Source organism: Salmo salar, chromosome ssa23 (genome assembly GCF_905237065.1).
Source record: "Salmo salar chromosome ssa23, Ssal_v3.1, whole genome shotgun sequence".
Classification (NCBI taxonomy): Eukaryota; Metazoa; Chordata; class Actinopteri; order Salmoniformes; family Salmonidae; genus Salmo; species Salmo salar.
In genome coordinates this window covers 33742199-33769571 of record NC_059464.1, presented here as the reverse complement: position 1 = coordinate 33769571, position 27373 = coordinate 33742199, and the positions used below count along the sequence as shown (strand labels likewise).

Here is a 27373-nt window from a genome sequence, read left to right as displayed (position 1 = left end):
AAACTCTCTCTGGCACAGAGGGACGATGTGGACGTTCCTCTGTTGTCCCATGAACTGGCAGAGGCCGTAACCCAGATGTCCCCCGGTCGTGCACCGGGGGTCGATGGACTCCCAGTGGAGTTTTATAAAAAATTCTGGGGAATAATTGGACAGGACTTCTTTTGCGTGTTGCGTGAATGCGTCGGGGTAGGAGAGTTGCCGATGAGCTGCCGTCGGGCGGCTCTGACTCTACTGCCCAAAAAAGGGGACTTGTGTGAACTTAAGAACTGGAGGCCTGTGGCATTGCTCTGTGCGGACTACAAGATATTTGCCAAGGTCCTCTCTAACAGACTGAAGTCCCACTTGGACTCGATAGTACATAAGGACCAAACATATTGTGTACCGGGACGCTCAATCACGGACAACTTGTTCTTAATTAGGGACATGTTGGACTTGTCGAGAGGTTCTAATGTGAACTTTGGACTGGTCTCTTTAGATCAAGAGAAGGCTTTTGATAGAGTGGACCATGGGTATCTGTTTAATGTGATGTCTGTGTTTGGGTTTGGGAAGAGTTTTTTGACCTGTGTGAAGCTGTTGTATGCTGGGGCGTCATGTATGGTTAAGGTGGGAGGGGGGGCTCAGTAGGCCAGTCTGGGTGAGACGGGGCATTAGACAAGGATGCCCTCTATCTGGGCAGTTATACACATTAGCCATTGAGCCTTTTTTAGGCCTGCTACGCAGGAGACTGCAGGGAGTGTGCTGGACAGGTATGGGTGTGGTGACAGGCATAGCAGTGTCAGCATATGCAGATGATGTTTCTGTGATGGTCAGGGATGGTCAGGATATGCAGGCACTGGAGACCAGTCTGAAGGTGTACGAGGGAGCTTCATCAGCTAAGGTAAACTGGGGCAAGAGCAAAGCTCTGTTATGTGGGGCATGGGGGGATAGGGCTCCTCCTCTGCTTCCAGGGAGTTTGCAGTGGGGTTGTGAAGGGCTTAAAGTGTTGGGGTGTACCTGGGCTCGGAGAGGTGGGTCAGGAAGAACTGGGAGGGGCTGTCACAGGCAGTGGTGTCAAGACTGGCCAGGTGGAGGTGGCTCCTGTCCCAAGTGTCATATAGAGGGAGGGTGCTGATAATTAACAACCTGGTGGCATCTTCCCTGTGGCATAAACTGGCTGTCCTCAACCCCCCTGCCGGTCTGCTCGCAGACCTGCAACGCAAGCTGGTGGACTTCTTCTGGTTGGGCCATCACTGGCTGAGGGCGGCAGTGTTGTATATGACCGTCCACGAAGGAGGACAGGGCCTGGTGGAACTGGAGAGCAGGATGGCTGCTTTCCGGCTAAAGGCGGTGCAGAGACTGCTGTACCATACTGATGTTGGCTGGAGGGAACCAGCATGCGCGCTGCTGAGGAGAGCTGGAGATTTAGGGTTGGACCGGCAGCTGTTCCTCATGAAGCTGGAGAGGCTGAGTACAGCAGGTCTCACAGATTTTTACTCTGCGGTGCTGAGGGCCTGGCAGCTGCTAAGGCACACACGAGAAGGGGGTGTGGAGCCTGGGCTGTGGGTGTGGGAGGAGCCTATCTTCCACAACCCAGCCATCCCTTTGAGATCGGTCCAGTCGGCCACCCTGCAGGGGGTGTAAAAAGGCTGGGTGACTTGAGACTCCTGGGAGAGGAGGGGTGGAAAAGCCCGTAAGTCTTGGCACAGCAAACAGGAATAACGTCTCTTAGGCTGCTGGAGAGATTCCTGGAGGAGGTCCAGGAGGCACTGTCTGAGCCGGTAAGGGGGATGTTTGAGCAGCCAAAGGGAGAGGGGCCACCAATGTTTCCGCCACTGCAGGTGACGGCAGAGACTGGAGACTGGCAAGGGTGTCTGGAGGACTTGTTAGATTTTAACACTCCGAGCCTGGGGGAGTTTGAAGGGGTGGGAGGTAAAGCCCTCTACAACCTCTGTGTTAAGGTGAGGAACATTAGGAGCCTAACAGGAGTGAAGGCACATCAGTGGCAGGGGGTATGTGGGGTGGAGAGTATGGTGGGTTTTAGATGGAGGGGGCTCTACAAACCCCCAGTACCAAAGAGGTCAGGGGACCTCCAGTGGAGTGTTCTTCATGGAGCCCTGGCCACTAACAGCTGGTTGGCACGGGTTGAACCGGGAGTCGGGCAGGAGTGTCCTTTCTGTAAAATGAAAGAAACTGTGATTCATGTGTTTTCTGTGTGCACCAGATTAATGCCATTAATGTCTCTGTTGGAATGTCTGTGTGAGAGGTTGGGGGTGGTCTTTACTGTTGGGGTGTTCATAATGGGATACAGGTATTCAAGTAAGGAGAAGGGAAAATGTGTTTTGTTGAATTTTCTGTTTGCTCAGGCAAAGTTAGCTATTTGGCTAACAAGGAGGAACAGGGTCAAAGGTGGGGGGATAACAGACCCTTTATTATTGTTTAATGGGATGGTCTCTGCGCGCCTTAGGGTTGAGTTTGAGTTCTATAAAATGATAAAAAGTGTGGAGATGTTTCAGGAGATATGGTGTGTTGGGGGGGCTGTCTGTATAGCTGGGGAAGATGTCTTGGATATACGGTTGTAGAAGTTGGTATTGTCTTGAGTATTGTGATGTTGGCTTGTATCATGTGGTTGCTGGAAAGGCAAGTATGGTACATGTATGCATTACAGGATGTATTTTTGGTTTTATTTTTAAGGGGGAGGTTGGGTGGTGAGTTTTGAATGAAATGAGAATGTTTCAGTAAAGAAAGACAAAAAGTCAAAAGTCTCTCTCTCTCTCTCTCTCTCTCTCTCTCTCTCTCTCTCTCTCTCTCTCGTAACGGCGCATCAACTGGGGAAAGCTAGCCAAGTTCATTTACTTTTGTTGAAATGGGACAAAACAAAAGCTACAAAACATTTCCATACTAATAACTGCTGTTAGATAGTAATAATAGCCATGTCATATTGCTATCTGACAGATACAGTGCCTTGCAAAAGTATACATCCCCCTCGCCGTTTTTCCAATTTTGTTGCATTACAACCTGTAATTTAAAAGGATTTTTATTTGGATTTCATGTAATGAACATACACAAAATAGTCCAAATTGGTGAAGTGAAATGGAAAAAATTACTTGTTTCAAGAATTATAAAAAAATTCTAATGGAAAAGCAGTATGTGCATATGTATTCACTCCCTTTGCTATGAAGCTCCTAAATAAGATCTGGTGCAACCAATTACCCTCAGAAGTCACATAATTAGTTAAATAAATTCCACCTGTGTGCAATCTACTGTAAGTGTCACATGATCTGTCACATGATCTCAGTATATATACACCTGTTCTGAAAGACCCCAGAGTCTGCAACACCACCAAGCAAGGGGCACCACCAAGCAAGCGGCACCATGAAGACCAAGGAGCCCTCCAAACAGGTTAGGGACAAGGTTGTGGAGAAGTACAGGTCAGGGTTGGGTTAAAAATATTTATCAGAAACATTGAACATCCCACGGAGCACCATTAAATCCATTATTAAAAATTGAAAGAATATGGCACCACAACAAACCTGCCAAGAGAGACCTGCCCACCAAATCTCACGGACCAGGCAAGGAGGGCATTAAATCAGAGAGGCAACAAAGAGACCAAATCATTTTTATAGAAAGTTAGCAAAAGTAGATAAGATCTTGCTACCATGGAAAGGAAAATACCTGTCTATTTGTGGAAAAATCATCCTGATTAACTCTTTAATCATATCACAGTTTACCTATTTGCTTATGGTTTTGCCTACACCTAGTGACCTGCCTTTTAAATTATATGAACAAAAAATATTCAATTTTATTTGGAACTGCAAGCCAGATAAAATTTAAAGGGCATATTTATATAACGAATATGAATTTGGAGGGCAGAAATGATTAAATATTAAAGCATTAGACCTCTCACTAAAGGCATCAGTCATACCAAAGTTATACTTAAATCCAAACTGGTTTTCTAGTAAATTGGTACGAATGTCTCATCCTATGTTCAAGAAGGGCCTTTTTCCCTTTATTCAGATTACACCTGCCCACTTTCGGTTGTTTGAAAAGGAAATAATCTCCAAAATATCTTTATTTTTTTAAACAAGCCTTAGAAAGTTGGTTGCAATTTCAGTTTAATCCACCTGAAAAGACAGAACAAATAATACAACAAATATTGTGGTTAAATTCAAATATAGTAATTGATTAAAAAAAACTGTATTTTTCGAAGAAATGTTTAAAAAAGGTATAATTTCAGTGAATTATATTATAAATAGGACTGGTGGAGTGATCTCACACATGCAGCTAACACAGACATATGGAAATGTCTGCTCTACCCAAAATTACAACCAATTAATTACAGCATTACCACAAAAATGGAAGAGGCAAGTAGAAGGGGAAAAAAGTATGGAACTTGTATGTCGGCCCTGTATTAAAGAACATAAATGGCTAAAGAAAAGTGTGATAAATAAAAACATATACCAATTTCATTTAAGGACCAAAAACTGACAGCTGTGCCATATAAATTGCTAAGTAGTTGGGAAGAGATTTTCGATGTACCCATTCCATGGCTCATGGTTTATGAATTGATACGGTCTACTGGTCCTACTGCAATGCTCAATAGTGTTGTGAAGGAGAGGAGTGAGATCAATGGAGATGTGGTTGTAGAGAATGCCGAGGCTCATCAGAACATTGTTCACAAGCCTGCCGTATGAGCAGAAAAGAGAGACGTGGAGATCGCACCAGGGGAGAAGTTATGTGTGAAAGTGGGCTGCCGAGCCAAGTAAGTCATGCTTAGCTAGCCGCTACAACATAAATCTGATATGGTCGTCAATTTCTGGCGGCATCACGTGTAATGCAGTCTTATCTATTATCTGACTGAATCAATTGCTTATGTAGATTCCGTTTTTTGAACAATGATTTGTGTCCCTCCATCCTCCTGAGTAGCGCAGTGGTCTAAGGCACTACATCTCAGTGCAAGAGGCACTTGTTCTACAGTCCCTGGTTCAATTCCAGAATGTATCACATCCGGCCGTGATTGGGAGTCCCATAGGGCGGTGCACAAGTGGTCCAACGTTGTCCGTTATTTGGCCATCATTGTAAATAAGAATTTGTTCTTAATTGACTTGCCTAGTTAAATAAAGGTAACAAAAAAAAGTCCTATTCTAGGAACTTGGGGTGTTGTGCAGAGCTGCTGCACTTCCCCTCTTTCAACATTGGGAGGCGCCTTTAGGTCACAGTTGGCAGTAAAGAGGAGAGTCTTCTCCTGCACTTTGCTCACTACTGCTCGGCAGCCCTACTGCTCGGCAGCCCCATTGCCCCCTCCTCAAGCTGCCCAGATGGTCACTGTGATGGCTTCACATCCACCTCACTCTCTCTGTTCTGTATTATGTAATGAAGTACAGCATGTTCAGCGTACTAACCACATTTCCCTATGGAATTATAAAGATAACCTTGAATACGCTGTCCACTAAAATTCTGTATAATCAGAAAAGCTTTTTTCCCTAACCTAGTTACTGTACCCATGACGGACATGTTGAATGATGACAGTTTGGTCCAAACTGTTGAATTACACCTCTCTCCTGTGTAGCTAGATGAAGTCCCTAGCCTATGACTTCTTATGTTGTATTTCACGAATCAGTAATGAGGAAGTGAGTCTGAGGGTGAACATGAGTTTCAGCATGGCTACATGGGAAAGCCTCTAGAGGTTCACCTTCAACAGGTACCTTCCTGGTTCTGGGTAGGAGAGTGATTGTTTAAACGACATTGGGATCGTTAACGTTTAGAACAAATCCCTAACCAAAAAACGTAGGATTTTCTTTTCTCCAAATTTCAATCACAGTGCAGTTATCACAATACGACCACTAACAGGTCCCGATCATCATCATAAAGGGTAAAATTAAAATTCAACAAATACCTCATGCAACAATGCTGTAACATTAGTAGAATAAGATATGCATCTTTTAAATTATTTGCCACGTATATAAAGCTCTCCACACGTCACCGTCACTAACAGTTGGAACAATTGAAGAGTGAGACAGGAAAGCGACAGCAGCAAAGTCCTGTAGTGGCAATACTTTGAGAAGTTTATTGAGAAGGTGATGAAATGCGAATTTTGTGAGGTTGAATTGAGCTACAGTGACAGTACAGGTGCAATGCTGTTAGGGAAGCACTGTGAGACCCAACCCGTTGTTGGCAGCAGTGCGATAAGGGATGGAGTCTAAGCCCATCCCAATTTCAGGGCAGCTTTTCAACCAGCAGCTGAACCTGTCTCAGAGGGAGGCAGTGAAGCATATCCTGGCACGGGAGTGCCGGCCCACCCAGTACATCCTGTTTGGATCCCCAGGGACAGGAAAGATGATCACCCTCATGGAGGCATACTGCAGGTTCTGTACTGTACACTTCTCAACCCAATGGATATCACAACCTTTTACATTTACATTTGAGTCATTTTAGCAGACACTCTTATCCAGAGTGACTTAGTGTGTTCATTTTAAGATAGCTAGGTGAGACAACCACATATCACAGTCGTAGTCAGTACAATTTTCAGTTATAAGCCACATCAGTGCTAGTAGGAAAAGACACATGCAAGGTTTTGATATTTTATAGTGGGGGGAGGGGGTGATAAGACTGCGATGTCTTATTTAAGATCCTCTTTGAAGAGGTACGGTTTCAGAGGTTTTTGGAAGATGGGCAGGGACTCTGCTGTCCTAGCATCAGGGTGAAGCTCGTTCCACCATTGGGGTGCAAGGACAGAGAAGAGCTTTGACAACCAGGCCCGCATTCAAATAGTATTTATTTTCATTCATATACTTGACTGTTTGGTTCTGCCTGGAGTGCCAGATGAGCAGGAGTTGCACATTTACTATGTTCCATTGATTCCATTGCACCTGGCAAGCTCAGTCAAGTTTCTTGTGATTGGTTGTATTTGGTTATTTACAAAAGTTGCCCTCATTCTAGTTCTCTGGATAAACAGTGAAATGTCTCCTCTTGTTCCCATACTGTAGGTGTGTTACCTCCTGCCCAGTAATTATGTTCTGGTGTGCACTCCCTTCAACAGTGCTGCTGACCTCATCTGTATCCAGCTCCATGACAGTGGGTTCCTGCACGCTAAGAGCCTGGCCCGCGTCAACACCTCCTGTCGACAGGAAGAGGTACTGCACCCACCGCCACCGCCTCGATCCTATTTTAAAATGAAAGTACCTTACTGTGATTGTTTTTGATTAAAATGGTCAAAAAGAAACAAAAATAGCTTCTTAGCAAAGATCAATTTCTCAAGCAAGAATTTTGCTAGGACTGTAGGGGAGTAGTCTGAGTGTGGAGAAAATGGAAAACTAGCTGTTATTGGAAAAGGTTTGGTCTATTGGTCTATTAACAAAACTCCTTCCCATCAAAACAGGCTGAAATTTCAGGCCGTCTTTTCAAACAGTTCTTACAGTAAAAGTGCAGTATCATAGTTTTCACAATTTCGCAGTATTATTCCAACCTCATAGTGTGGAAATATATAACACAGAAAAATCACATTTTTGATTACACTGGGCCTTTAAGGTCCATTGTTAACCTCCTTCATCATCAGATGAACTACTCTGAAGATGATCACAATAAAACGTGTATTAAAATAATGAACGTTGTTGTTTTTTCCTCAGTGTGGCATTGATACCCCTAGGGCTTCTGTCAGGGAGAGACGGACAGGTTAGACTAAACAGAGTACACTACAACCACAAAAAAACCTGGAACACCCTTACTAAAGTGGTGCAACCGTTGAAAAAACATTGCACATCACATGACTGACAGAAGTCATAACAAGTCACTGTATTTTGTGGCCTCTTGATCAAAAAGTGAATCATATGTTCTGTTGCTACCCCCACCGTTCACATAGTTCTGTCTGGAGACCCCAGGCAGATGGGTCCAATTGTGAAGACCAAGCTGGCGCAGGCATTGAGCCATGGGGTGTCCATGCTGGAGAGACTGATGGCCAACCCCCTGTACACAAGAGAGAGGGGGATAAAACCCAAAGCTGGTGAATACACACACACACACACACACACACACACACACACACACACACACACACACACACACACACACACACACACACACACACACACACACACACACACACACACACACACACACACACACACACACACACACCTCCGTACTGGCAACATCTACAGCATTACAAACGCATATGAGCACGTGCAAGAGTCAGAATTGCATACACATTTACACACACACTCCCTGTCAGTGCCATGGTCATCTAAATCATGCATAGTGTGTCACCAACTAAATCCAGATGATGCATCTTTTTCTACATAATGTTTTGACTTGCATTGTAATATATGATAATATATGCCATTTAACAGACACTTTTATTCAAAGCGACTTATGGGTGGCCCCAGCGGAAATCGAGCCCACAAGCCTAGGCGTTGCAAGCGCCATGTTCTACCGACTGAGCTACACAGGATCACATTGTAAATAGATGGCTCCAAATTTTATTGCATTCCCATGGTGTCCTCTCTTCTCCCTCCAGGTGACCAAGCTGGTGTTTAACTACCGTTCCCAGGAGGCCCTCCTGGCCCGGCCCTTTAGACTGTTTTACAGTGGGGAGCTGTGTGTCAGGGCCCAGAGGGCCGTCTGCCCATCAAGGGATTACCCCTCATCTTCCATGGAGTCAGGATGAGGGCTCTATCTGTTTCTCTCGCTCTCTCGTTATGTTTCTTTCTGTTTTTCTCTGTCCAAAATAGACTCAATACAATGGGATCTTTCTCAATAGTCTTTCCTTGAATCCTTGTGGGACTCCACTGGGATTCTTTGCCTCTAACCCTATTAATGGGGCTGAGTCACTGGTTTACTGGTGCTCTTCCATGCTGTCCGTAGGAGGGGTGCGTCACTTGAGTGGGTTGAGTCTCTGACGTGATCTTCCAGTTCGCATTGGCATCCCCCTCGGGTTCGTGCCATGGGGGAGATCTTCGTGGGTTATACTCGGCCTTGTCTCAGGGTAGTAAGTTGGTGGTTGAAGATATCCCTCTAGTGATGTGGGGACTGTGCTTTGGCAAAGTGGGTTTGGCTTATATCATGCCTGGTTGGCCCTGTTTGGGGGTATAGTCGGACGGGGCCACAGTGTCTCCCAACCCCTCCTGTCTCAGCCTCCAGTAATTATACTGCAATAGTTTATGTGTCGGGGGCTAGGGTCAGTCTGTTATATCTGGAGTTTTTCTCCTGTCTTATCCAGTGTCCTGTGTGAATTTAAATATGCTCCCTCTAATTCTCTCTCTTTCTCTCGGAGGACCTGAGCCCTAGGACCATGCCTCAGGTGTAACATGGGTCATATAAAGGGGACCAAGGCACGGCATGTGAAGTGCTCATATTTCCTTTTTAATGAGTACACTTTAACAAAACGTCTGACAACAGTTCCATCAGGTGACATACACTAAACAGAAAACAACTACCCACAAAACCCCAGAAGAAAAACCCCTACTTAAATATGATCTCTAATCAGAGGCAACAAGGATCAGCTGCCTCCAATTAGAGATCAACCCAAACAATCCCAACATAGAAAAAGAAAAACTGGAACTTAAACATAGAAATAGAAAACATAGAACAACCCAAAACACCCCCTGTCACGCCCTGGCCTACTCTACTATAGCACAGAAGCAAAAAAAATAAAGCAAAAAAAAAATGTATGAAATGTATGCATTCACTACTGTAAGTCGCTCTGGATAAGAGCGTCTGCTAAATGACTAAAATGTAAATGTAAAATGACATCTTACTAGGATCAGGACGTGACATCAGGACTACCTGGCCTGTTGACTCCTTGCTGTCCCCAGTCCACCTGGTCGTGCTGCTGCTCCAGTTTCAACTGTTTTGCATGCGGCTATGGAACCCTGACCTGTTCACCGGACGTTCTACCTTGTCCCGGACCTGCTGTTTTCAACTCTCTCTCTCTCTCTCTCTACCGCACCTGCTGTATCTAACTCTGAATGATCGGCTATGAAAAGCCAACTGATATTTACTCCTGAGGTGCTGACCTGTTGCACCCTCTACAACCACTGTGATTATTATTATTTGACCCTGCTGGTTATCTATGAACGTTTGAACATCTTGGCCATGTACTGTTATAATCTCCACCCGGCACAGCCAGAAGAGGACTGGCCACCCCTCAGACCCTGGTTCCTCTCTAGGTTTCTTCCTAGGTTCCTGCCTTTCTAGGGAGTTTTTCCTAGCCGCCGTGCTTCTCCATCTGCATTGCTTTCTGTTTGGGGTTTTAGGCTGGGTTTCTGTACAGCACTTTGTGACATCGACTGATGTAAAAAGGGCTTTATAAATACATTTGATTGATTGTGTCTTCGTCATGTCCTCTGTCCTCCCATTTCTCATTGTCTGTGTTTCCTCTCCTCGTTTCCCACTGACATGTTGAGAACATTTTGACAAATACAGGTTTTCCTATCTTGTCGGCACCGAGCCTAGACGTTGAACACCAATAATGCCAGTCAGCTTTCCTTCTCTCTGGGCACAGAGATGAGGGAGGGAAACAACCCGTCGTGGTTCAACCCTGGAGAGGTGGTACAGATGATGCTGTACTGCTGCCAGCTGGCCAAGAAGCTCTACAATCCTGTAGCTGCCACTGACATTGGCATTATCGCTCCCTACAGGAAACAGGTCAGTATGGCATGACCATTTAGACTGTCAACAGAGGGCACCATTCTGTTTCAGTTTGCTTGTTACTCACCTGGTATTGCTGTAAAAGGCCTAAAAAAACATAACAAGTTCATTATTCTGTCACAACTAGTACAGTGGTCCCTTTCCCTTAACCCTGAACACCGGTCTGACCACCTGAACCTCTCCTCCTCAGTCAGAGAAGATCCGTGTGCTGCTCCACAGGGTGGGCCTGTCTGACATCAAGCTGGGCTCTGTGTAGGAGTTCCTGGGACGGGAGTTCCTGGTCATCATCTTGTCCACGGTAACATTCCCCTCCTTCATTATTGAACGTGACTAATTTCTCCCTTTACAGGGTCTCAGGTCCATTCGTTATCAATTCAGGGAATACATTCTGAAATATAAAAAACTATGTGTCACTTTTGTACGAGTTGTATATCACTTCACTTGCTGAATTGACTGAATTGTAGATGTAAATGACCCCTATCTTAATACATCTAAAATAATTACCTCTTGTTCCAGGTGAGGGCGAATGAGTCAGTGCAGGGCAACGACCTGCAAAGCATCCTGTGATTGCTGTCCAACCACAAGTGCTTCAACATGGCAGTCGTTCGGTCCAAAGCCCTGCTCATCGTCATGGGAAACTCGCACGTCCATCGTCAAGGATCCATGCTTCAACGCTCTCCTCCAGTACTCTTTTGAAAATGAGGCCTTCCTGGGCGGTGACCCCTAACCTCTATCAGGGCTGCACACGGGTGTGTTTAGAGTGTATTATGCACCCCCCACACACACACACACACACACACACACACACACACACACACACACACACACACACACACACACACACACACACACACACAGAGTTTGCTGTGCTCACTACTGCCCAGCTGTCCATCACTCCAACACTATCGGTCCCATTATGTTCAAATAGAGTTTTCTTCATTCATTTATCACATTACCATGACTTGGCTCTCTACATTTGTTCTTCTACACAGTGAGCTGCATATGTGTTAATCAATGGAAATATGTATTGAGATGTCTTTGGAGAATGCACTCCAACTCCAAACTGCTGTAACGGCAAACTTTAGATGCAGTTGTCATGCAGTCCACTGGGTGGCAGTAGTACATATGATGATACAAGACTTCGGTGTTCATTTTTCTTATTGGATTATTGGACTTTGACACCAGTGTCTATTTCATTTTGTGCTAGCTAGGTCATTGTTGTATTGTCAATGAGTCTATATCTAGCAACACTTCCAAAGGTGTGCTTTAGAAACATCCTGCTATAATAGAAGAGGACTGGTGCCAGTGGCTACCTGTGAGAAACCTATCACGCGTAAGAGAGGTACTGGGACCGTTCCATGGTACCTGAGTCCCACATCAAAGAGCTCCTCAGGTAAACTCAGTGAAGCTCCCTGGCAGTGTGGCACATTCAAATAAAAGCTGTCACCTCCCAACTCATTAGAGTCCTATTGTGATTCAGTCCCAGCACCACCCCCTCTCCTCTACTTTCTCGCTGGGCTCCACCAGGGCTGACTGTCACAGGCGAGTCAGCCTGTCAGTAGCACTCAGTTGTCACATCCAGTCTCCGGGTGGACCTATAGGCAGACACAGGCAGACGCTGCCTGCCGGGGTGTTTAGACACACTGTCTCCTGCAGCCTAGCATATGCTATTACTCGCATTGCTCAAAAGTGTCTGAGACACTTAAAAATAATAGTCACTCAATAGAATGGTCTCCCTTCACTGCCAGCAGGCTAAATATGACAACAGCCAGGGACCTAAGAGACAGGGTTATAATGTGTTTTTATATTTGTTTTTAAGTGTAGTTTCAGTATGTTTTCAGACCTGATTTGCTAGTTTTTATTTCTGTTTCATTTTAGTTTTAGTGTTTGAGACAGAAAGCATGCCTGGGAGACTAGAAGACATTTGTGTTTTTGTTTTGTTTTTTGGAATGTAACTTCTTGCAACTGGGGGTGAAACAATAGATAAAGTAATGAGTCAGATCATAGGTTAGGTTTAAATGATAAACTATCTGTGACTTGGATTTAAAATGAATAGCGCCGAGACTGGTGCAAAAAATATGGTAACTCTCTCTCTCGCCCATGTTTACACCAATGAGGAGTAGGGGTTTACACCAATCCAATGATTTTTAACTTGTAAGGAGTATCAAGTTAGCTACCGATTTCTATTTGAAACACCAACTCCTAACAACATTTACCTGCCAGCTTCAAAAGCTTGAAAACTTCACAAAAGCTTGAAACCCCCATTTCTGACCAAAGTTTAGGGGAAAAAAACTCAAACTTCTATTTTATTTTTGGTTTCAACGATAATAGTTTCGGTGTAGTTAGAATTTTTCAAACTGGTTTGTTAATTATTTTATTTCGGTTGACAAAATATTTTTTTCATTATTATTTTTATATTAGTTTTAGTTTACTGTATTAACCTTGCTAAGAAGTTGTGTTGACTACATTCAGGTGGAAAAGACAACAGTTTAATGTGTTACTCCCATGTTTTAGGCATTCTGTATGGAAGGGGCAACATGCTGACTGACTACTCTCAGGATAGCCAAGCTAACATACCTACAAATGATCCACAGCTCCAAGTACTTTTATTTGACATTTAAGTATAAAGAGATTTTGGTTTGTCATTATTTTTGCTTGCCAGGTGAGAGGTGTTGCCATATTCATAAATGAGAACTTGCTGACATGGACATATAGGTTTAACAGTAGACACGTGGTTGGCAGTGTACATAGCTCATTCCGCTAGTGCTGTACTGATTCAATGACCAGTTTGTCTGAACACCTTTTGTTCAATAAAACCATACCGAATAAGATGACCATTAACATAAAGACTACTATGTTAACCAATGTGATCATCAGTGAACATATTTGTCTGTGTGGGAGTGTGCCTCTGTGACTCCTTACTGGTCTTTGATAGACAGGTGCCCAAAGGAACCGTAGTCCCCATTACCAACACAAACACACCGTCTACAGATAGGCAGGGGGCCGTTAGAAAGAAAAACAGTCCCCTGCTGGGATAATGGCAGAGGGAGCTTGTTAAATGTATGGCACTATTGTTCTGACAAATTGGTCTGTGACTCTAATTGCCCAGTTAGTCCCCTCAGTAGCTCTCATCGTCTGAACCCAGGGCCCCGGCTCAGATCAGACTAGGGCTGGGCAGGCACTAAAGTCTTACAAGATGGTCGCTTGGCTGGGGACGATGGAGCTCTGACTGGAGAATGAAGGCTGTGGTAGAGATAGGGGCCAGCCAGACTGGCTGGGCCTATATTCACAAATCAAATCAAATTGTATTGTATTGGTCACATACACGTGTTTAGCAGATGTTATTGCGGGTGTAGCGAAATGCTTGTGTTTCTAGCTCCAACACTGCAGTATTATCTAACGAGAAATATCTAACAATTTCACAAAAATACACACAAGACACACAAATCTAATTAAAGGAATGGAATTAAGAATATATAAATATATGGACAAGCAATGTCAGAGCGGCATAGACTAAGATACAGTAGAATAGAATTGAAAGAGTCTTAGAGAAGGGGTATTGCCCTAGGATCAGTTTTGCATTTAATATCGTAAGGAATGTGATCCTAGATCAGCACTCCTACTCTGAGACGCTTTATGAATATAGGACCTGGGGCTTAGATTGATTTGCCTGGCACTTCTACAGTCTGAGCCTTGGCACCATTCCTTGTGTGTGTGGCAGCACTCAGACCAAGCCCTATTACTGACTCAAGCCCTCTGGGCGCAAGCCCATCAGAGATACACATCTGAACATGGCTGTGGAGGCAGACATATTCCACACAACAATTGAATTGAGTTACTTATCAACTGTGCTTTAACTTTGTGCTGCCATTAGAAGTTTGTGCGAGACGGAGGGAGTGAGAGAATCAGCATGTCATTAGAAGCGGAGCCTGGACCACCATTCTGCATCGCAGTGGGAGATCTCTTCTAGTTGTCTGATGAGAGGCTAGGATGAGAGGTTAGGAGCATCCTGTTGCTGTCTGCCGCCAATATGACATAGTGTTCCTCCCAAACTGTATTGAAATAATTTTTCTGTGATAATCATCCTTCTACAGGAATTCCTTGAATACTTTTTATACCCTAATGTAGTGGTTCCCAACTCCGGTCCTCGAGTAACCCCAACAAAACACATTTTTGTTGTAGCCCCGGACAAACATAGCTGAATCAACTAAGTGAGGGCCTGATGATTAATTCACAAGTTGAATCAGATGTGCTTGTCAGGGACTATAATAAAAATGTGTACTGTACTAGGTATATGAGGACAGGAGTTAAGAACCACTGCCCTAACGTGAGATATAAAGCAGAAAAGGTATGAAATTACATTAGTTACTTTTTGCACAAGCTTTTTAAAAGTAAAATAGTGAAGTTGGCTCTATGACTTGAAAGTGTCAATAATTGACAAGAGAAATTGTATGTTTTGAATGTCATTGCAACATAAGGTACAAGATTTACACTCCCCTCCATATTTATTTGGAATATGAAGCTAAAATTTGACAACATATAGCATTTTGGATTTCAGATCAAGTGTTTCATATGAGGCAACAGTACAGAATGTCACCTTCTTTTTGACTGTATATTTTCATATATATATCTTTTACCTTTTAGAAATGAAATCCCTTCATGTATCTAGTATTTTTTTTATGTGTATTTTGTTTTTCATAAGTATTTGGATAAATTCACTTATACTGCATTAAAGTACTCAAAAGTGTATTATTTGGTCCCATATTCCTAGCACGCAATGACTACATCAAGCTTGTGACTCTACAAACTTGTTGGATGCATTTGCAGTTTGTTTTGGTTGTGTTTCGGATTATGTTTTGCCCAATAGGAACTGAATGACATTAATGTAGACCTCTTGTGTCCTTTTTAAGTCACTTTTATTTTCCTGAACACTTCTACATGAATCAAATCAAATCACATTTTATTGGTCACATACACATATTTAGCAGATGTTATTGCGGGTGTAGCGAAATGCTTGTGTTCTTAGCACCAAACAGTGCAATAGTATCTAACAATGAATTAATCCTGAATAATGATGAGTGACTAAGTTACATAGGAACAAAGATCATTAATCATCACTACTATTTTACGATTATAGAGCAACATTTACATATTTTAGCTTCACTGTCCAAATAAATATGGAGGGGAGTGTATGTCATTATATGATTGTCTGGGGGCTCCCGAGTGGCGCCGTGGTCTAAGTCACTGCATCTCAGTGCTAGAGGCGTCACTACATACTCTGGTTCAATTCCAAGCTGTATCACAACCGGCCATGATTGGGAGTCCAATAGGGTGGCACACAATTGGCCCAGCGTTGTCCGGGTTCGGGGTAGGCTGTCATTGTAAATAAGAATTTGTTCTTAACTGACTTGCCTGGTTAAATAAAAACAATAAAAAGTATGTGTCTGTCTGCTGCAGTCAAGTTTGATCTGATTGCTACAGTAGGTAGACAGAGCTGTAGCTTGATGTTGTTGTAGCATTTAGCATGTGCATCAGACTGTAATCTAGGGTCACATCAAAGCCCAGTGAGCCAGACAGAAACACGACTCCGCTAATGGGAGTGTGATCAGAGCTGGGCTCTGATCAGGACCCTTCTTCTCAGGAAACCCTCAAATTAGCAAAGGAGGAGACATGAAAGAGACTCAATATTGAGGAGACTGCCTGTCTGTCTACACAGAACAAATAAGCCTACACTGTTTCTCCTGAGTAAAGTATGAATTATAAACATTCTTGATTTGACATGTCGTATTTAAATGCCAGTCAATGTTCCAGAACTTTGTCTCAAATATAAACGCGTTTCATGTACTTCTGTCGTTACAGCAGTGTTCTCAAAACAATGTCTCACAAGAAAAAATTATATATACATGAATACATAGCTGCTCAGCAAAGTGGCTTATGTGAACCAATCAGCAGGAGGTATTTCTAATGTAAAAGTCAATAGATTTAATGGAGAAAATAAGCCCCGGAGACTGATAGTTTTGCATTGTAATGCCTTGGCTGTGATTGCTCTCATAATGCCCCCCGCCTCCATTCACTATTACCCCCTATGTCTGCAGTCATCACAAAACTAGCTGTTGTCTCCTCTCACACCTCGTCCCAGCCTCTTTGATAGGTAGTTGATAACAGTCTGATGGGTCTGGGCTGGTTGTATATATAGAGGGGGACCACTGGCACAGAGAGACATTACCTTTCCTACCGCAAGCAACAGCAGCACCTGTCTTCTCCTTAATTGGATTTTCAGTCAGGACTTTGTTTCTCTTCACTATGGATCTCTTCTCCTTCACCCTGACTCTCCTGGTTCTCCTGGCCCCAGCCTGGGGCTTCGACCTGGGACAGTCGACCCGCTGCGTGCCTATCCCTCACCAGATGAGTGTGTGCCAGGACGTGGGCTACTCGGAGATGAGGCTGCCTAACTTGCTGGGGCACAGCAGCCTAGAGGGCGAGGTGGTTCCCCGCTCAGAGGACTGGAGACCCCTGCTGCAGACCGGCTGCCATCCCCAGGCCCAGGCCTTCCTCTGCTCCCTCATCGCCCCCGTCTGCCTCGATGCGTAAGTCTGTAGCTTTTGTTAGCCTTTTACCTATACATGTCCTCTTCTATCTTTCTATGTCCTTCCTGGTGTGTGTGTGTGTGTGTGTGTGTGTGTGTGTGTGTGTGTGTGTGTGTGTCTCCATACTAGGCTGCTCTCTTCCTTCTCTGTCAACTTGGCTGTTCTCTCTGTCTATTTCCCTATTACCTTCCCCTTGAGAACATCCCACTGCTAACTCCTTCTCAAGAGGGAACTATCCACTCCTCCATCACTTATATTTCACCCTCAGTGTGTTTACAATGGAACATTCCTATCATTTTCACCCAGTGTCCAGTGTGTTTTGAACCCTGACCCCGTGTCTGTCTCTCCATCTCCAGTTTTATCCAGCCGTGCCGTAGCCTGTGTGTGGCCGTCAGGGACAGCTGTGCCCCAGTACTGGCCTGTCAGGGCCACGTCTGGCCAGAGGCGCTAGACTGTGACCGTTTCCCTACCCAGGAAGACATGTGCCTGACCCCCCACCCCAAACACAGCAACAGCCACCTTGCCAAAGCATTGCCAAAACCCGCATGCCAAGCATGTCCTTCTGTGGAGGAGCACCCTTCACTGAAGACAGTTCTGGACGCTCTGTGCCAGGATGATTTTGGTAAGCATGTGCAATAATGTACTGTATGTATGTGTCTGTTTGCATTGATTAGTATGTTATGCAAGTTTATTAGTGTGTATATTTGTACCATACATATGTGTGTAGTTCTGTCTCAGCTAGCATACTCACCTTCTGTCCTCTCTCTCCTCCCTCAGCTGTAACAGCCAAGCTGTCTCGCCGGCGCCGGCCCTCGGGGGAGCCAGAGTTTGAGGTGGAGGGCCGGGTAGAGTTTATCCGCCAGGGCCCCCTGCTTCCCTACGACACCCAGCACCTCCTCCATCAGTGGCTGCTCATCAACCTGCCCTGTGCCAACGTACTGGTCCGGCCCGGCCGCACCCAGCTCTACCTGCTGACTGGCGCCGTGCAGTCCGATGGCACCCTGGCCCTCACCCGCCTCTTCCCCTGGCACAAGAAGAACAACAGCATCACAGTGGCTGCGCGCAAGTGGAAACACCACAAGTGTTGAGTGACTGGATGATAGGAGTGATATAATGAAAAATATGATCTCTGTTGAATCTGTGTTGCTTAGAATGGCGTCCTGAGTAGAAGGTCAGTTGAGTATGTGATGTTTTCTGAAGATACTGACTTGATGTCAGAGGTGTTAGAGCTGGACTCTCTCATTGGCCCTCTGTTGCCCTCTGCTCCTTCACAGTAGCTCAGCTACAGCACACAGTAATAGAATGCACTCTAAAAACTGTACATAGTAATAGCGAAATGTAAATTATTTCTAAAGAGTATTATTTTCTATTTAGATAATGCCGTATTTATGTGTTTCGTATGTTGGATTTTTCTGTTAAGTGAGTGAAAATGATATGATAATAAAATGTCAATATTTAATCTATTTCTATTGAATTAGTGTTGGTTATTCTATATGATTCATACAGCATGTGAAATAGCCAGAACCTTACAGCCAAGCAGGTGAATGAAGAATGGTGCAGGAGTGCAGGATGTCCAGATAGTGAATGGATGAGGAAAAGACAAAGTCCAAAAATAAAATTGTCTTACAAACAACCCAGTTCCAGCATAACATCTGGCATTCACCATGATTGTACAATGTTACATTTAATTGGCATTTTATATTTGTAATATCTGTCATTTATTTGATATTGTCCCTGAGGTCCTTGGTAGCAAGCACTATCTTTATTGATGTACTGTATTTTTGTGTGAATATTAAAGGCCCAGTGCTGCCCAAAACTTGTGTTTTATATATATTTTCACACTATGAGATTGGAATAATACTGTGAAAATGATAATGTCATTTAAGTGTAAGAGCTGGTTGAAAAGACCTGTTTTAGTTGGATGGAGTTTTGGCCTGCCTGGTGACATCATCAGACAGTATAAGTTAATAGACCAATAACAAAGAGAGTTTCAAACCTCTCTTGCCAATAACAGCTAGTTTTCAGGTTACATATCCCTCCCATTAGGCTCATCCAATTAGACCCCTCAGACCACTCCCAGACAGTCCTAGCAAAATTCTAGCTTGTGAAGTTGTTCTTTGCTTAGAAGCTATTTTTATTTATTTGTAACAATTTTAATTAATAACAGTAAGATACATAATTGTTACACAGAAATAATTTTATATTGAGATAAAAATGCCTACATTGAGCCTTTAAATACTATAACTTATTACGGTTGTCTTGTATTACTATTGCATACTCAACATCTTGAATATTAACATGGAATGAAGAAATCAGCATTGAATGAATCATTTTATTTACAGAAATTGTTTCAGTTAAAAGAGTAAAATAAATATTATGAATACAGTCTTACATGTTAAAGCATTTGTACATGGTTGTGTGTAGCTGACTAACCTTCAGTTTGTGTTCATATACAGTGTATGATATAATAAAAGTTTCCAAAACACTTGTAGTCAGTCTACAAAATGTTACTACACAATAGCAATCCACAAAATATTAAAAAGACAAGTATTTTCTTGTTATGGAGTGTTAGTCACTTTATCCAATGCTCAACGCCCGTCTTTCAGTCTGTCATCCTCTCAGGGGTCAGAGGTCATAGTGTGTCTGTGCGGACTCAATGGCTGTTTCAAAGTCACAGGTTCCTTGCATAACTCTTTCTCTGTGGTAACTCCTGTGTCCGTGTCCCGCTGCTGTGATGGTGAGCTGTCTGATGGCGTGCCCGTGCTCTCTGGTGCCCCCTTGCGTTCCTCTTCCTGGTTGCAGCCCCGGGACATGAGCTCCTCCATGGGGGAGCGGCAGCTGTGGCCCCCCTTCTCCTTACAGTTCCTCCACTTCATTCTCCGGTTCTGAAACCAGATCTTCACCTACAGTAGACACACAGGTCAGAGAGAGGTTCATTTTGAGGTGCCAGTTGTTTTGTTTAGTCAAATCTAAGTCTATGATACAGCAGGGAGCATTATCTCTATTTATTCAGTCTGTTTGAAGTGCCACAATTATACTTTTCTAAGTAGTGCCACAATTATACTTTTCTAACTTAGACAAACACTTAGAGCATATGCAATTTTAGTCGACTTCTCTGCATTTCAAATCTAAAATAAGAACAGAAATATCTTCTTCCAATCAAATGCTACAGCTGTTTTAGTAACCACCTCAACTACAACTGAAATGTTGACCACTTTCCCCGTACTTTAGACAAAAGCTTAGAGGGTATGACATCTTGGTCTACTTCTTACAATTATCACAGTAGTGATAGCAGTATTGCAATAACATTTTAAGATGAGGGACACTTACAATAGAAGTGACTCTAGATATTTACTAAATCTAGGCTGGAGCACACAGACCCAGTAAGATGTGTTTGCATTCAATGAAGAGGTGAGATGAGAAAAAAATATGATGTAGCATGGGATGTAAAATGGGGTTGTAATGGTGACCTCCGACCTAGACTGTAGATACAGTATATGGTATCCTACCTGGGATTCCTTCAGGTTGAGATCTGCTGCCAATTTGTTTCTGTCTATCTTGCTGATGTATTTCTGTCTTTTGAACGTTTTCTCCAGCTCCTTCCTCTGCTCATCCGAAAACACCGCCCTCCTCAGGATCCCTCGCCGGGGTGTGGAGCTCGTATCCGGGGACCACATGGGAATATAGGCTCCCTCTGGAAGGTCAGAGGTCAGAATCATTCATATTAATGTTTGTATTCCAACTAAAAATAACCTGACTTGAGGAAAGGCAAATGTCATTTTTTGCATTGGGTTATTATGGATAAGTAAATTCATTTTCATTGACATATGTTCTCTGTTGCATGAATGCAATGGAACATTGCCCTACTAGATACAAGTACCAATTTTTTAATATAGAAATGGATGTAATGTGAATGAAGTCAGTAACAAGAAAGCATTTTAATACACAAGATAAATGTATTACTGTATAGTCCCACATCAAGTGGACTGAAATAGAAAATTATCCTAATTAATGAATGGGCATTTTGGTATTGAAATGCATTATTACTCTGGCTATCATATCCAGTCCAGTCCAAAGCACTGAATATATCCTTATACTGATTATATACTTAACAAAAATATAAACGCAATATGCAACATTTTTCTAAGATTTTACTGAGTTACAGTTCATATCAGTTAATCAGTCAATTTAAAATTTTTTATTTGGCCTTAATCTATGGCTTTCACATGACTGGGAATACAGATATGCATCTGTTGATCACAGTTACCTTAAAAAAATGGGCCTCACAATGAGCCTCAGGATGTCGTCACAATATTTTTGTGCATTCAAATTGTCATTGATAAAATGCAATTGTGTTTGTCAGTAGCTTATGCCTGCCCATACCATAACCCCACCGCCACCATGGGGCACTCTGTTCATAATGCTGACATCAGCAAACCGCTCGCCCACCCGACTCCATACACGTAGTCTGTGGTTGTGATGGCGGTTGGATGTACTGCCAAATTCTCTAAAATTACATTGTAGACGGCTTATGGTAGAGAAATGAACATTCAATTCTCTGGCAACAGCGCTGTGGACATTGCTGCAGTCAGCATGTCAATTGCACACTCGCTCAAACAACATGGTACCAACACATTTTGGTCAGTGTAAAAGGCAGACTCACTCATCTACTTACTGGCTCACTTCGTCACTCACTATCTACATGGATTGTGTCCATTTTCCGTCAATCTTATACACACTTACTCTCCACTACTTACTTTGCATCAATCTGTCTAATTTAACAAAATGGGGGTGACTAAAGAGAGAATGGAGACCCATTTTCACAGAGGAGAAAGAGATTTGGTGAAGAGCAATCCCACACTGCCTGACTCACGCACAACAAGAGTCAAATGGAACATTTAACCAAATCCCACTGAGCAATGCCTTTTTAATCTGTACGACAAATCTGCACACAGACCACCTCTGGGGTGCGAGTAACCGGTTAGATGCGCTCCTCAGGCCTCAATGGCTACCACTTAAATGGAGTTTTAACAGGTCACTCCCAAGGGCTTAATGGTCTGAGCGCACAACCCTGAGGGTCCTGCCACAAAGGCTGTTCATTGAAAGGACACTACTCGCTGGCTCAGCGCTCCTCAACAAATAATATCTCTTGCAGGTATGGGCCTGGTTCTATGGGAAGATGAGCTCGAATAAGTCTATACACTTTCATTGAGTGTTTTGTTCCAGTCAGGGGACTTTAAATGTACAGGAATGAGAGTGAGTTGACAGGAGAAAGGAGGGAGTTGAGGAGCTGGGTTCTGTGGCCACACAAAGAGGTAGTGGGCAGCCCCCTTTCTGCAGAGGAATAGCTGTTTTCTGTGTTTTTGTGCTTCACAGAGTTTATTACTGCAGTGAAAAATTGCAGCGGGGTTACTTGTGGATGGGGGAGTGAAAGTGCTGATTGGTCACGGCATTGTCCTGTTGCTGGGCACTGTGGGAAAGTGTCAGCCCACTAAGAAGGCTCAGGGAACCAGGGAGGGGGTGTGGGGCACCAGGGGGTATACTGAGGGATTATATTTGCTGCCTCACTTGTCAGGAGTCAAAAGACTTAGCAACTAGCATCACAACCCTGACAGAAGTCAGGAGAAATCAATGCTGCCCTCGTCATGAGACTTTCACTATGAAAGGTTAATTCAGATTTCACAATAAATCCAATTACATAACACAATTCAAATCCATATAGATTCTGGTTTCATGGAAATATTTTCAGATAATCAACTACACTAAGTAATTTTAGGAGCCTCATTATAAACACAAACAATCCCCTCCTTTGGCAAGTCGGAACATTAGCAGTTTGGTCACACTGATTCAATTATCACAGTTGGACCAACTATCAGCCAAACTGTCCTATGTGCTGAGACTCAGCTCACAGAGATGCAATACGAATGTCACACAGAAACCAATAACAGTTACAGTGGCATACCACTTATTATTACAGTCCTAATCTGACAGAGACGAGACGCTCTGCACACTTGAGTGGGCCTGTGTGCGTATCTATATGACTGCAAATGGGGGCCTTAATGGCCATAAAAGCACCCCCCCACCCCGCTCCACAACCTCCTCCCCACCCCACCCCTAAATGGTCTAAATAGCCGTGAATGGTCATGAATGGCAGTGCAGAGAGTTGAGTGGAGAATTAGCTCCTTGGCATTGCATCAGTAATTAGCCGTAGAGAATATGGGAGACCCTGCTGTTAATGCTTAGAGAGCAGCTGAGGCATCGCTGATGAAGTATTAAACACTCACTGGAGAAGACAGGTGGAGGGCTGGACCCACCACAGCACACTGCTGCCAGCACATACTGAGGGCCCCGTAGAAACACACTGCTCAACAGGCCTGCAGAGAGGAGAGAGAGAGGGAGAGGGGGAAGGAGGGATAGAGAGAGGGGGGAGAGAGAAATAAGGGGGAAAGGGAGAGAGAATATGGAGAGAGGGGGGAGAGAGGGGGTAAATTAAAGTAAAAAATAACATGGACAGAGAGACATATAAGGTGTAATTTCAGAGGAAAGACAGGATCTCTTTTAGTGGATTTTATTACGTCCCCCAGCCCCGCACACTTAATTATACTGGATTTTATATACTGGAGTTTCCTGGTAGATTTTCCCCACATGTTCCATTATTCTCTACAGTTGCTCAAGGGGAATAGGAGAGATACTTAATGGTGCAGTTAAGAGTGCCTCTCTCACTTTATAACTACCGGTGGATGCTACCCACTTTATATGTACATTGAGTGTACAAAACATTAGGAACATCTGCTCTTTCCATGATGTAGTCTAACCAGGTGAATCCAGGTGAAAGCCATGATCCCTTAAATCCACTTTAGTTAGAGTACATGAAGGGGAGGAGACTGTGTATGTGTGCCATTCAGAGCGTGAATGGGCAAGACAAAAGATTTAAGTGCCTTTGAACGGGGTATGGTAGTAGGTGCCAGGTGCACCGGTTTGAGTGAGTCAAGAACTGCAACGCTGCTTGGTTTTTCACGCTCAACAGTTTCACGTGTGTATCAAGAATGGTACACCACCCAAAGGAAATCCAGCCAACTTAACACAGTAGTGGGAAGCATTGTATTCAACATGGGCCAGCATCCTCATGGAATGCTTTCGACACCTTATAAAATCCATGCCCCAAAGAATTGAGGCTGTTCTGAGGGCAAAAGGGCTGCAACTCAGTATTAGGAAAGTGTTCCTAATGTTTTGAACACTCAGTGTATATACTGTATTCTAGTCAAGGCCTATCCTATAAAACCTCTGCTGTACACACCTTTTCTATTCATATACTGGCCATTATGTCTATATACACCTCATACACACATCATATTTATTTTCTTTTTCTTTTTTGGATTTGTGTGTATTGTTTTGTATTGTCTGGTATTAATGCACTGCTGCAGGAACACAAGCATTTCGCTACACCCGCGATAACGTCTGCTAAATATGTGTATGCGACCAAAACAATTTGATTTGATTTGAGATGGAAGCTGGTATGAGATACATTTACGACATGTGGTGTGTAAGCATGTACATTTCTCTGCGCCAAAATCTATTCATTCAATACAAATATTACATATTGCATGTTTTGGGTAGTCAAACGGTAAACATTAGAGGAGCAACTAAACTGTTCAAAAAAATGGACTCTGACTTTCATTATTGTCATGTGTATAACTACTACGTGTTATCTTTTAGACAGAAATTATCTGTTGATAAACAACTGCTGGCTAAGTTTATGGTTAGGGCTAGGGTAAGGGTTAAGTTTAGGGCTAGGGTAAGGGTTAAGTTTAGGGCTAGGGTAAGGGTTAAGTTTAGGGCTAGGGTAAGGGTTAAGTTTAGGGCTAGGGTAAGGGTTAAGTTTAGGGTTAGGGCCAGGGTAAGGGTTAAGTTTAGGGCTAGGGTAAGGGTTAAGTTTAGGGCTAGGGTAAGGGTTAAGTTTAGGGCTAGGGTAAGGGTTAAGTTTAGGGCTAGGGTAAGGGTTAAGTTTAGGGTTAGGGCCAGGGTAAGGGTTAAGTTTAGGGCTAGGGTAAGGGTAAGTTTAGGGTTAGGGCTAGGGTAAGGGTAAGTTTAGGGTTAGGGCTAGGGTAAGGGATAAGTTTAGGGTTAGGGCCAGGGTAAGGGTTAAGTTTAGGGTTAGGGCTAGTGTAAGGGTAAGTTTAGGGTTAGGGCTAGGGTAAGGGTTAAGTTTAGGGTTAGGGCTAGGGTAAGGGTTAAGTTTAGGGCTAGGGTAAGGCTTAAGTTTAGGGTTAGGGCCAGGGTAAGGGTTAAGTTTAGGGTTAGGGCTAGGGTAAGGGTTAAGTTTAGGGCTAGGGCTAGGGTAAGGGTTAAGTTTAGGGTTAGGGCCAGGGTAAGGGTTAATTTTAGGGTTAGGGCTAGGGTAAGGGTTAAGTTTAGGGTTAGGGCTAGGGTAAGGGTTAAGTTTAGGGTTAGGGCTTGGGTAAGGGTTAAGTTTAGGGTTAGTGCTAGGGTAAGGGTTAAGTTTATGGTTAGGGTTAGGGCTAGGGTAAGGGTTAAGATTAGGATTAGGGCTAGGTTAAGTGTTAAGTTTAGGGTTAGGGCTAGGGTAAGGGTAAAGTTTAGGGTTAGGGCTAGGGTAAGGGTAAAGTTTAGGGTTAGAATAAGGATTAGGGCTAGGGTAAGGGTTAAGTTTAGGGTTAGAATAAGGATTAGGGCTACGGTTAGTAGATAGTTGAAATATTACTAATAGTCTGTAGAGCATCTGCAGATGGACCATCCAAATAAAGTGTTACCTAAATGGCAATATAGCAAATGGAATTTGTATCTGATATAATTTTCTGATATTTTGAACTGAAGGCATGGAAGAATACGTTGATAGGATGAAGAGGTTGCACTTCCTTACAGTGTCTTTTTAATGACAAATCTAAATAAATAGGATTTGTTCTGAACAATAAGTATTTTTTGAAAATGTGCTTTAATTCGACTGATTCTAAACATTTCAAATCATGTTGCATGTATTTTGACATGAGGGAGAGCACAGAGTCGAAACAACTGGTTTTGTCAAATCTAAAGCACATACATTTTTAATAAACATATATATAAAATCAAATCACATTTCCCCCATGTATGGTTTCAAAGGCCTACACATTAGATCTCACAATCACTAATGTAATATAATAATATCATCATGTGGTGTATTATATACCATTGTACCTGAGTGTGGCTGAGGAGGAAGCCCTCTGTCTTTGGCTCGTTCACAGTTTTTACTCTGGCCCTCATAGACAACATGCTGAGGGCCCCAGGTGCTCCTGTAGGGGCCGGTCGAGGGCCCCTTGAAGAGCCCACTTGTTGGCCCACCTGATGTGGGTGAGGAAGAGGATGAGGGAAAGGATGGCCCTGCCGAGCACAGCAGGTTGTCGATGAGGAAGCTCTTCCCAGAGATGCCAAAGCCAGGATGAGTAGGAGGTGATCTTGCTGCCATATTCTCCTTCTGACCACCGATCATCCTGTTCACTGTGACCCTAAGGAACGCTCCCTCACTCGATTAAGGCAACCCCCGCACCTCTCTGATTCAGGGTTGGGTTAAACGCGGAATACACATTTCAGTTGAATGCATTCAGTTGTACAACTGACTAGGTATCCCCCTTTCCCTTTCCCATTCACTCACCTCACAGCACAGCCCATTAGTCTCAGCAGTCACAGAGCCAAGTGACAGAAGAGACACAAGTTTGAGATATAATCCCTCCAAGACACCCCAGACCATGGCCAACTTCATTAAAGTCCCAGGAAAAGAAAAGCTCTCTCTCTCTCTTCTTCTCTTCTCTCCTCTTCTCCTCCAGGGTCTGCACTTTGCTCCAGGGCTGCCGCGTGATTGGCTAAGAGGCTCTAATGTGATTCTCAATTCAGATAAGACTGGGTGCATTCAGGAGTGGCAGAAGGTGGGTCCGTCTCCATTCATTATGTCAACTTGCCTATTAAATGATAGACACCAGATAAAATGGACTGCTGGCCAAAGTTTAACGTGCACCAAGCATATTTCTCATTCCTGCAGTAAATAGTTTTCTCTTTTCTGCAGCTACCTTAGAGCAGCCATTGTGTCCCATAGAAAGGCATGGAGGCAATTAAATAGTTTGCAGCTCATTTGTGCACACAATGCATAATAATATTATTTGGTTTGGTTTGATCTA

General features: G+C 43.6%; 2 protein-coding genes across 8 annotated transcripts in view; one reads left to right on the top strand and one right to left on the bottom strand.

The window, feature by feature from the left end:
• The window catches only part of LOC106584456 (RNA helicase Mov10l1), a 39304-nt gene extending 20634 nt beyond the window's left edge, over window positions 1–18670 (top strand). The window contains exons 2-8 of one of the 6 annotated variants that reach the window (XM_045706427.1): window positions 7016–7109; window positions 7835–7975; window positions 10475–10918; window positions 11137–11369; window positions 16973–17207; window positions 17564–17829; window positions 17985–18670. In XM_045706427.1, coding sequence (XP_045562383.1) covers window positions 17026–17207; window positions 17564–17829; window positions 17985–18295 — 759 coding nt within the window. In that variant the 5' untranslated portion in view covers window positions 7016–7109; window positions 7835–7975; window positions 10475–10918; window positions 11137–11369; window positions 16973–17025 and the 3' untranslated portion in view covers window positions 18296–18670. Of the gene's footprint in view, window positions 1–7015; window positions 7110–7601; window positions 7648–7834; window positions 7976–8488; window positions 9868–10080; window positions 10919–11136; window positions 13455–16972; window positions 17208–17563; window positions 17830–17984 lie in introns of those variants that run through there. The other 5 variants (XM_045706429.1, XM_045706428.1, XM_045706430.1 and 2 more) reach the window with 5 other exon arrangements.
• An 855-nt stretch (window positions 18671–19525) lies between these two features.
• Window positions 19526–26998, bottom strand: LOC106584459 (homeobox protein DBX2). Of its 2 annotated transcripts, XM_014169816.2 has the most exons (5): window positions 26854–26998; window positions 26400–26752; window positions 23492–23581; window positions 20717–20901; window positions 19526–20110 (listed from the first exon to the last, which is right to left on the bottom strand). In XM_014169816.2, exons 2-5 carry the CDS (start codon window positions 26689–26691, stop codon window positions 19826–19828), a joined length of 852 nt encoding a protein of 283 aa, XP_014025291.1. In that variant the 5' UTR covers window positions 26692–26752; window positions 26854–26998; the 3' UTR covers window positions 19526–19825. The 2 variants fall into 2 exon arrangements, with proteins under 2 accessions (XP_014025291.1, XP_014025289.1); XM_014169814.2 differs by having other exon boundaries at window positions 26400–26998.
• Window positions 26999–27373: the final 375 nt, after the last annotated feature.